At 42.5% G+C, this 11,100-nt stretch overlaps 1 protein-coding gene and 1 long non-coding RNA gene across 6 annotated transcripts; one reads left to right on the top strand and one right to left on the bottom strand.

The window, feature by feature from the left end:
- Window positions 1-546: 546 nt before the first annotated feature.
- LOC120682375 lies at window positions 547-7,823 on the top strand. 5 transcript variants are annotated; one of them, XR_005678385.1, is made up of 6 exons: window positions 547-707; window positions 1,575-1,643; window positions 3,241-4,241; window positions 4,350-4,465; window positions 5,106-5,298; window positions 5,986-6,345. It is a non-coding gene; the product is annotated as an uncharacterized LOC120682375 (long non-coding RNA). The 5 variants fall into 5 exon arrangements; XR_005678382.1 differs by having other exon boundaries at window positions 547-1,643; window positions 3,241-3,351; window positions 3,572-4,241; XR_005678383.1 differs by lacking the exon at window positions 5,986-6,345 and adding an exon at window positions 6,992-7,823 and having other exon boundaries at window positions 547-1,643.
- LOC120682373 lies at window positions 2,137-5,232 on the bottom strand. The gene is made up of 6 exons (XM_039964237.1): window positions 5,061-5,232; window positions 4,284-4,446; window positions 3,555-4,193; window positions 2,961-3,411; window positions 2,752-2,833; window positions 2,137-2,588 (listed from the first exon to the last, which is right to left on the bottom strand). The coding sequence occupies exons 1-6, from the start codon at window positions 5,091-5,093 to the stop codon at window positions 2,373-2,375; spliced, it is 1,584 nt and encodes a 527-aa protein (XP_039820171.1). The 5' UTR covers window positions 5,094-5,232; the 3' UTR covers window positions 2,137-2,372.
- Window positions 7,824-11,100: the final 3,277 nt, after the last annotated feature.

Genomic DNA, 11,100 nt, shown 5'->3' with positions numbered 1-11,100 from the left:
AATTTCAAACACTGTCACATGAATTGATAACCAATTCAAATCATATTTGTCCTGGATTTAAAACAACTTTCAATTGGATCAACCAATGTCCCTGAAATTTTATAGTCATATCTGCAATAACAAGAATAATAAAAGTCTAGTTAAGGTCTAAGAGAGAAAATGGAAGTTGTCACATGAAATGACAAGACTTTTAATTGTTAGTTTTTGAAATAATTAAATAACTTTCAAACCATTGCTCAAATGAAAAAGTTCCTGAAACAAAAGTTGTAGATCTCGAAAAACTGAACAAAGTTGGTATTCAAAAGTTTTTCATTTGACCTCGGGAACAGTAGGAAAATCACAATTGACATCATTTTCCTGTCGAAAATCACCGAATTTCGGTCGAAATCACCGAAATTTCGGTCGGAATTCATCGGAATTTCGTTTTTGAATTTGAATTCTCTTTCTGTTCGGAATTAGCGAATTTCGGCGAAATTTCGGCCGAAATTTTGTTTCTGGCAGTTGGCGGGATTGGGAAAAAAAACGAAAAGGTAAACCCTGTCTTAGATGGCTCCCAGTCGCCGGACGGTTGCCGAGCGGACGGGGATGGAGCCGCCAGTTTCTGTTCGTCGGGGATCGCAATCCACATGAAGGCCGTCGCAGTTATCCCAAAAGCTCGAGCGAGTGCAAACCAAAATGTCGCTGGAATCTTCACGTCCCCCCCTCAGGTGATCCTTGCCTTCCCTCGAGCGGTGGAGCCGCTTCGTCCCTTCGCACGCGGTGCTGCGCGGTTTGGCGATTTAGGGGTTGGATTTAGTGTGCAATTTTCACCTGTCATTGCGAATATTACAAGCTTCTCACAGAGTACAATGATCTGTGTTTTTGAGATTTTTATCCAAGTGATCAGAATGCCGAGTCCTCAACCTGAATACAAGAAGTCAGAATGACACGAAACTGCAGATTTTATCGATAATAATAGGTTGTACTGCTGTCCGTAATATCTTTTGACAGAATTTAAACATGGCAATCCAGTTACTGTTTGTGATGCATTATTTCTGATGCCCATAGCCTTACCTGTGCTCGATTCAACAATTTGAAATACAAAATCAGGGTGTATGCCTTGCCATTTGCAGAAGCTTGATTGAGATAAGCTGATTACACTCTGCAATTTTCCTTGATCAACCATGCTTTGCTAGTGCCTATATGTGAGTAAGTGACCATACTGTGCTAATGCCAACACTTGTTTTCGAGGCACGATAATGCTTTACCAATTACCAATAGAGACATGTTCATAACTTCATATTCGACGTGTGAAATTTCGTCGTGCCACTTTTTACTTTGCCTGATTTGGATGCGAGCAATCCGAGTACTACACTAGTTATGTTTGTTGTGTTTGCTGGCTTAGTATCCAAATTAAAAGTTAAGAATTAAGACAAGCTTTGGCTATCCGTGGAGTAGCCATTACTTGGAAGATTTGTGTGTCTTGAGTCTTGACTCAAGGTGGTATTGTACAGTTGTAAGTTCCACATTCAGAATTTCTGTTTCAGTCTAATGCTCTGCAAAGTAATACTATCACAGAGTTTACTGGTATGCAGAGGAGTCGTCCAATCATTTATATTGTGGGGAAGAGGGTGCTCCAATCTCTAAAACGTTAGAACCACACAGTAAGCTGATCAACTCCTATTCTATCAGCTACATTTGAAGGTTTATATCTTGTTTCGTTGTTGTTAGGGTTCAACGAGAGCTCTTCAACTTTGCATAGCATATTTTCTTAAGCACATTCTCTGTTTAAATAATCAATGCTCTATGTGACAATTTCAGTGGTACAGTATTGTGGTCATGTTAGGATGACCAGACAGGCAGACACTTCTGTCAAACTGAACCGTTCAGAAATAGCATAATGGAGAGGAAAGGAGTTAAGCCTCTAATTTTGTAGTCCACCATATATTCTCTGTTGTGATACAATGCTGTTTAGTGAGCAATTAACCGCTTTCTGCCTGAGCTGTCATCACGTTAGCTAGCTGTCAGAGTCAACAAATGAGAACAAAAGGAAAGAGGGAAAGTAACTTAGTTAACTAATCTTAAAGCTTTTACTGACACAGCCTAACCAATGTGGTTCGACCCTGTAAAATGTTGTCAATCACAGCTTGTCATCTCTACTTTCTACTGATTGAGGACTTCTCCTTCATTGACCAACAATTAAATGGGTGCTTTTTACACTAGCCAAGATTTAAAAAATGCATTGGAATAATTTACATGACAAACAAGTATTTGTTTGCATCTGAATACCTAACCAGACATTCCTGTTTCCACACTAAAATCAAGGAATGCTGATTTAGAGGGTGGAGTTTAGATTTCCCACCACTACATTCAACATACTATTTGTTGAATATCTAAGGTCCACAGAAGCAGCCACTGCAGCACAGGATATTTGATCCTGGAACTTGTCCTGTTTGGCGAATCTTCTCAGCCTTCTGAACTGCTATTGCTGCTTGTTGGTTCATTTTGGCATTGGCTGAAGCTCGTTTCTCTTCAGCAATGCGGCGTGTCATCTCTAGCTTTTCAGCCATCTTCGCCATGGCCTCACTTCTCATTCTTTCAGCATGTTCCTGTCATGATGTGATTCTCAGTGTTACTAGCACATTACTAGATATGCAAGATTAATGCATACAAAATTTGAGCAAGAATTTTATGCAAAGAAAGCCAGCTCTACTCCATTTTCAAAAAAGAAAGCCAGGTGAACTGGGGATAACACGCAAAGTGGAAATGTACCTCTATTCTTCTCATTTCAGATTCAATTTTTGCTCTTTGACGACTCTCCCAAGCTTCAATCTTCACCTCTTCCTTTTTGAATCTGAGGAATACAATCTCCATTACATGACGAGATGAACAAAACTGATGTTTTAGATTTTTTTTGTTCTATCTTTAAGTCAGTAGCAGATGCAACCAACAAGAATGATCAAATATTCAGAGAATAAGACCTTGCTGTATGTTTAGTATTTTCTGCCTCCTCATATGATGCCGCACAGGCAGCATATTCCTTCTTCATCCTCTCCAAATCAGCAATGCTCGGTGCTGCAGAGACTAGTTCTAGCTCTTCTTTTCTGGCCCATGTAGCAATGTTCATCTTTCCTAGCTGTATACCAAGAGCGGCAATTTCTTGCCTTGTCTTGAGCCTCATTTCAGTATCTGACAATTCATTTCCATGTGTGCCACCTTTTCTGTTGAAATAGGGTCCATCATCTGTGTTGTCTTCTCCAGGTGATACTACTGATCTCCCTTCTACAGGTGTTGATGGTATCGAACAATTAGGGCTTCGAGTCGGAGTCATTGACCCAAGTGGAGTTCCCGTCCTTGAAGGTTCCTGACTAGGTATCGGAGTCATCTCTGTGCCAACATCTCTCACAGACACTGACTGAACTGTTGAAATAGCTGCACATAACAATTCACACAACTTTAAGAATGTTTTGAAAACAAATGTTTAGCTTCAATATTCTATAATTGCTTCATGTTACAATCTTCTGGCTAATATAGATGAAAAAGTAACCTTTTTTTCGAGAATGTGAAAAAGTTACCTTTTGGATCGTTGCAGGGCTTCACTTCTATTTCTGAACCACTATCAGTTGCCTTGCGATACTCGGGGATAGCACTAGAACTACTAACTGGACATGCATGCCTAACCAACTTTGGCTGATACGAAGCAAAAGATAACCTCTCTAATATGCTGCGTGGAGCAGACAAAGCTGGATTCACTCTCTTCATTTTCTGCACAGGGCGACCAGAAATTTTGGGCACAATGACACCCCTGGCTGCAGCAGAATTCATCTGGTTTACAGTCTGATTCTGTGCCGTGCCTTTGGAGATGTTATAGTTAACATTCTGCCGGTTCACGATCCATTTCTCAGCGTCATTCCACTTCGAGGAAGCCTGTCTAGAGAAATACCCCACTGCTGGATTCTGCGTTGCCGTCTTCTCACCTCCATGGAACTCAAAGCTACTAGTGCTAGCATTGTCAAGCCCACTATCACATTCAGTACTGTCTTCTTCCACAGATTTCACTGGATGTATCATGCTCGAGTTGCTTGTTGCTGGTTGGGGAACTGAACTCTTGGAAGTGTTCTGAATCTTATTGACATCTAATGCGGAATCATTTCCTACTGCTTCAGTTTTGTTAATTGCTGAAGGGTGTTTGGTGCCATCTGAGTTGTCTGAAACTGTTGCAGAACAAGAATGATGTGTTATTGACTTATCCAAGAAAAAGGGTAAGTAAACAGATAAACGGCCAATTCGTCTGTACTCTGTACCTTCTTCAAGAACATCACAGACTAGTAGCCTGTTCTGCGCTTGTGACGCTTCAATGTTTTTTGCAGGTGATGTTCGCGATGATGAGTTGCTGGTGATAACTCTTACTCGATTGTGGGCCCCCATAATCTTCATCCTTAGCTTTGTTGGAGAAAGGGCACCAGCCTGCAGGAACCTTAAGGCTGTAAGTTTTTCTCAGCAACTTGATAATAATGCAATCAAGGTGGTAGCTTTTGCACACACGCAAACCAAAACCTTGGAAAATATGCTACAATGGGAGTCAGCCAAAGGGTAATATGTAGCACTCTACAGAACTAGATGTGAACCACAGCTGAGATTTAGTGGAAGGATACTGCTTCTCAGCCAGGAACAAGATGCCAAAAGTTAACTGCTGCAAATTAGTGAAATAATCACAAACAATTTGCTAAATACTAAGATATATTGTCACGGCACCAAATTCTTGACTAAGCATTTCAGCTAGGTTTGCACTGCATGGCGAAAGAGATTCTTTGGCTCCATTTAGGAAGCAGATTGACCGGAAACTGGCAACTAACATTGTACTAAGCCATTATCGCTTCATGCGCTTCAGAACCGCCCCCCCCCCCCCCGAAGGTTTCCCATCTATTGCAATAAAACGAAGTCCCCAAAGAAAGCAAAGGGAACGCAGTCAGGAAAACGAAGGGATAAAAGCCGCACTCACATGATGAACTACAACGCAAATTGAGTGGCCAGCAAGATGCTTAGATCAAATGCAGCACTGGCTTGCGTAGAGCTCATACCTGGGCTTTCTGATGAATCCTTTCGTACTCCATTCTTCCTTGCAGGGTGGGTGTGAGCGGCCAGCGAGGAAGGGAGGGTGAGTACTGAAGAGTGAGAAGAAGGAGAACACCAGTCGCCACTCACCAGAGGTCCAGAGCGGAAGGACTGGGATAGCTGTGATCTAAACAAGGCGATGTCACGTCTCGTGTTTTTTAGTCCTTCAGAGCTACTAGACTACTACTAGACAGGAGCCCACAGGTCAGTTTCTCACTTCCTCTAGCCATGAGAAATTTCTTTCCATAAACCTTTACCTTTTTCTTCCACACAAATACAAATGTCTCGTCACATACTCACATGAGCACGCTCAAAGCTGGCACCAAGTACTGCCCTAGAAACTCATACATTTGCAGCTGAACTAGGGGTCGTACCAGCAACCTTAATCCAACCTTTTGTTCGACACAGAAAGTGTCTATCCTCTTTACAGTCTCAGCCTTTTTTACAAGTAAATCACATAGTAAGCTTTTCTCCTATTACACAAGGTTATCCTTTCTACACAGTAGCATTATACTAGCGTAACAACAGAGATTAAGAAAGCTAACCCCTTTTCCTAGAGATGTGTGCACCTTTAACACTCTACATCCCAAAGCTCCAAACTATGTTAGCCCTTGTTTAGATACATAAAGTTTTGGGTGTAAAGTACTGTGGCACTTTCGTTTGTATTTGTTAATTATTATCCGATCATGGGTTAATTAAGATTAAAAAAATTGTCTCGCAAATTATAGACAAACTGTGTAATTAGTTATTTTATTTAGCTATATTTAATACTTCATGTATGTGTTCAAAGATTCGATGTGACATGAAATCTTATAAAATTTTGAAATTTTGAGAGCAACTAAACAAGGGTTATCCTTTTTGGTTGTGGTATAAACTATGGGGGTCAAACAGAGGTCCCTAGACTGGAGACCGGAACCCTACCCCTGCACGCAAGGAGGAGTAGCACGGAGGGATGGGCGCGGGACGGCGGGATGCTGCTGCTGCCCCGCCACATCTTTCTGTGTCAGCGTGGCGCTGCTGCCCGTGTCCGCCCCGGTCTTGGCCTTTTCACCGGCCCATCTGGGCATCTCATGTCAACATGCGCTCACGCGCCTCGCCCTATGCCCCCCTATCCTCTCACGTCCAGTGTCAGTGTGTCACAAGGCCCGGCGGTTTTGGACGCTCCCAGTGACTATGAAATTGAATATACTTTTGTCCTCTAGCCGCTTTGGCATCTGCAAAATTTGACCAAAGTTTGCCCTCGTGGGCATCATACGCAGTTGGTTTTATACTGGCTGCTGCTGCTGCCGTGCCACTGACCTCACTGGGATTTTGTGACGACTGGCCAAGGTTCGGGCGTTTGGATTCATACTGGTACCAAAATTTGGACATGTGAGGAACGATTTGCTCTTCTTTGGACTCCGGAGATTAGACATGCGAGTGAATGAGATCTGCATAGCCGCATCGTACTGGTACGAAGCCTAGTCGAGCTCATTGAATTGGTGTTCGTCTATTTGATATGTTGTACTGTGGCCTCAGACATTTATTGACTTCAAACACTGGTAGCCTTAAACACTGTGGTCCAATCTGGTGGCCACGGTGCTTGGCCTTGGCCGGCATCAGCAGTGGCACTCAAGAAGTAGCTTGATGATGAGTCGCAGACCGAGTGCATGGTCCATGCATGCACATGTTTGATTAGTCTAGTTATTAAGGGGATGAGTCCAAATCTCAAACTCACCTTCAAAACACATCTGTATATTTTTCCTGTGTATTTATATAGTAGTACAGTTATATAGTAGTACAGTTTATCGCAAATATATATATATAGTAGTACAGTTCTGTAGCCATCTTTGGTTGGTCAAAGAAAGTATGATTAGCATATAATTCATTCCAAACTGACATTTTTGTCTTGTCCTAGGTTCTGGTCCCGTTACAATTGTTCGTTAACGTCAATGACTGCAGCTACTACCTTGAGCCCATGAATCTGCAGAAACAGTCTTGGAGTGATCAGCAAGATCCAATAATGCACACAACAGCAACTTCAGCATTGTCTGTCTGATCAGCAGCTCATAATACTCCTGAATTGCGCAGTGGCAATCAATCTTAACCTTGGAACGGACCACAAATGATTGTTTGGTGCACAAATCCATGGCACTGGGGAAAGACTGTCTCGAGCCCACAGTCCTCGAGGCGAAAGTGGCCGGCACACTTCGCCAGCAAGTAGTGCCTAGACTGGTAACCACACTGTGTGAGCCAGTTTAGGAGCACTCCAATGGCAAGAGACCGTTAGAACAATCAGACAGAGGAGGGCTCTCGTTCTGAGGAATTCCCCTCTGAGGCTCTGACCAGTACCTATGGCATTAGTTGCCTGGAAAGAATCTTGTTGTAGGACACAACAGTGTCTTGATCAAAGCACAATTTTTTGGCTGACACTGGCAACATGGGCCCAAGCATGCACCAATCATGGGATTCCTTTTGGACAGTATAGCTGATTGCAAATTTGCAATGGAGCAGACGCCTGAAGCTGGATTCCAAATAATGCACGAGTCTCAACAACCTTTGCTCTCGCCAGTGCTGCCACTTGTTGTTTCCAAACATATGAGGGAGAAAATGCGAAGCAAAATGGAGTTTAATTGTGAACAGACCTGTGTGATGTTTACATGAGGAGAAATATTACAGTTCTTTTAAACAAATTAAACATTACACATATAATACCCAAGCGCTGGCCAGAGTGCTGTTCCCCTCTCGGACCAGGGACATTAGCTTTAAAGGGATATAGAAGTAGAGGGGTATTTCATAAAAGTTTCTTGGCGACTTGGTTTGACATTGTAGATCTCGGTCGCATGAGTTTGATCGGAAAAGTGGGCCCAAGCTCGGATCGGGATTTCGACATAAAACGTGTTTAAAGCCTTTTTTGTAAAATCTTACAGCCGCCTAGGTACTAGATGTATATATGGACAGCACGATTGCGATCCAACAGGCAAAATAGGACCAGAATTGGATCGCGATCCAAATCAGGGATGTAAATGAAAGGAAATTTACTACCCAGGGGCTATTATGAAATAATGCCCTGCAGTCAACTCTGGCCAGCGACGGTTGACCGTAGTGGCGCCCGTGCCCTTCGCTGCGTCTGCGTGCCGCCCTCCCTGTTCCCCCTCTTCCCGGCGCGTGCCCGCCATGGCCGCCGCCGCGCGGCCCCTAGCTGACGCTGGAAGGATGCGGAGAAGGCAGTTACCCTGTGGGAGAAGGAATACCTGGGTCCGTGAGCGTGTGGGGAGAAGAGGCAGCACAGTGGCTTTCTAGAATAGATCATCTGATGAGGGTGCGTTGCTTCTCTAACTGAGGGTCTGTTTAGTTCAAGCGCAAATTTTTTTTGCGTTATAATTTTACTAATTTAAAGTACTAAATGGAGTCTATTTATAAAATTTTTTATACAGATGGGTTGTAAATCGCGAGACGAATCTAATGATACTAATTAATCTATAATTAATCAGTAATTAGCGGATGGTTACTGTAGCATCACTGTTGCAAATCATGGATTAAGTAGGCTCATTAGATTCGTCTCGCGATTTACAGCACATTTATGCAAAAAAATTTGTAAATAGACTTTATTTAGTACTCCATGCATGTGTCAAAACATTCGATGTGATGGTTTTTTTGCATTTATGGGGTTTATGGGGTGAGAACGGGCCTGAATTTAGGAGATGGTCGCATGTAAGCTTCCTTCAGGAAAAAGGGCTTACCTGCTGCCAGATGGTGAAAAGCGTCTATAAAACCATACAGATTTCTATTTTTAATAATATCCGGATGCATCCATCGTTTCATTCACACTGTCAAGTGTCAAACATAGGCTTTGTTTAGTTCCCAAAAATTTCAAGATTTCCCGTCACATCGAATGTTTGGACACATGCATGAAGCATTAAATGTAGTTTTAAAAAAAATTAATTGCACAGTTTAGCTGGAAATGATGAGATGAATCTTTTAAGTCTAGTTAGTTTATGATTAGACATTAATTATTAAATAAAAACGAAAGTGCTACAGTAGCCGACCCAAAAAAAATCACGAACTAAACATGCCCTGTAGCAGTTCATTTCAGGCTAAGACTCCTCCAGCGGCACCACTATTTCCCTCTCTTGATATGGAAGCCAACTCCTCTCGGATGGTTTTTCAGGAGCTGCCTATCCTTCAGCCAGTCAGAACTTCAGGGGTGATAGAATGCTGCAATTGTACCTCTCCCTTTACAGGTAAGGCACTATTTAGTTTCCACCCCATAAACCCCGTAAACGCAAAAAAATCGTCACAGCGAATGTTTCGACATGGAGTACTAAATAAAGTCTATTTATAAATTTTTTTGCATAGATGAGCTGTAAATCACTAGACGAATCTAATGAGCCTAATTAATCCATGATTTGCAACAGTGATGCTACAGTACCATCCACTAATTATTAATTAATCATGGATTAATTAGCATCGTTAGATTATGTTGGTCCAGTGATAAAGCCCCCCACTCTAACACCTGGGTTTTAAGGTCGAAGTGGCTAGAGGGGGTGGTCTAAGTTGGTCCCAAGCTAGGTCCCAGGTTTGAGTTGCTTGTGAGTATGGTTTAACAAAAAGTAAAGTGCTGGAAGTCAGATAACATAAACCATACATAAATAACCACCTAATAATTCCCATAACTTCCCTAGGACTTTACGTTCTATGCACAACTCTTAACGAATCCAACGTAGTTTTCCAAAATTCTTTATTGTTCCAATTTTATACGGAAAAATGGTTTTCAAGGTTCCAACACCTCTGATGTACGCTTGCAGCTCTGATACCAGCTGTGGCAGAACCGCCTAAATTATCCCGGCTCAAGTGCGCAGGCCATCACCATAAAGGCAACATTAGCTTAAACGCACTTCAAACGGAACAATTTTTGGTCTGTCGGGTAACGTCCCGATACAACCACCGATTCTCGGATCGAACAAGCATACCCCGCACGAAGGCGAGTTCAGAGATATTACAACCATAACTTTACAACACAGGCATAGTAAAGATTACAAGCCAGTTCAAAACATTATTTACAAAGCCAACTTAAGTAAAACAGTTATACAAATCATAAGGGTAAGTTCAGAGTTTAAACAGCGGAAGGTAAAACACGACGGCTACAACATATCGAAAAAAAGGATACCAGGCTAGCCCAAGCATGGTATCACTCGTCATAGCCATTGCCGGCCGAGACGTATCCCACTCTACGGACCAGCCAGGAGGCAACGAGCAAGGATAGGTTAAGCTAGCGATCTGATCCTCGAAACTCATACCTGAAAAAGGGTTCCAACAGCAAGGCTGAGTATTCTAATACTCAGCAAGACTTAACCGCCAACGAGTATAAGTAACCCACTTTAACTAGACTATGCAAGGTTTTGTGAGGCTCTGGTTTTCCTTTTGCTGAAAAGCAATAAAGAGTATGTCCTTACTTTCAAGTTTTAACTTTCAAGATTCTAGTTGATTAACCATTCTATGTAAGCAATTACTATCCAAACATGGTAGAAATCTAAGCAAACATCAAGATTGATTAAAGTATTGTTGCTCTTCTTACTCTGTGTGGCAAAGAGATCAAGCAGTCTCATTTCATCGTGAGAGGCGGACGATTCTGAATCGAAATTCAACCTTGCAAGGGTAACCTAGCACACACGTCTGGAACACCGTCGGATCATTCCCAAACAACCGTTGACCTTTCTTTCCGGCTTGTGGATAGGAACACTCTCCCCGACTACAGGGCTCCAAGGTCCACCCTTCTACGAGGTCCACCCTTGTCCCTTGAAGTCGCAGTGTTGCGCAACATAAAAATAAAACCTATCCCTAAGAGAGAGTATCAGGTATATCCACTCCCCGGTCCAATCGGCTACTAGGCTTGCCGCGTACCATATTGACGGCATGTGGCTAGTAATTTTAAAGACTTAACCAACGCTACCACACACCGCGACCTTAGCAAGTTCATTAACACAGACGGGGTCTCACCTGAAGTTATGATATCGATCACAACCC

The sequence above is a fragment of the Panicum virgatum genome, chromosome 7N (genome assembly GCF_016808335.1).
Source record: "Panicum virgatum strain AP13 chromosome 7N, P.virgatum_v5, whole genome shotgun sequence".
NCBI classification, from domain to species: domain Eukaryota; kingdom Viridiplantae; phylum Streptophyta; class Magnoliopsida; order Poales; family Poaceae; genus Panicum; species Panicum virgatum.
The sequence above is the reverse complement of the archived record's forward strand: the minus strand, read 5'-3'. Positions and strand labels throughout refer to the sequence as shown.

Bases quoted from the DNA above. Each gene is read 5' to 3' on its own strand.
- LOC120682373 (XM_039964237.1), bottom strand. From the start codon at position 5,093: ATGGAGTACGAAAGGATTCATCAGAAAGCCCAG. The intron at 4,194-4,283 runs GTACAGAGTACA...GTTCTGCAACAG, and splicing joins CTGTGATGTTCTTGAAGAAG to TTTCAGACAACTCAGATGGC. The intron at 3,412-3,554 runs GTAACTTTTTCA...TGTTATGTGCAG, and splicing joins GCCCTGCAACGATCCAAAAG to CTATTTCAACAGTTCAGTCA.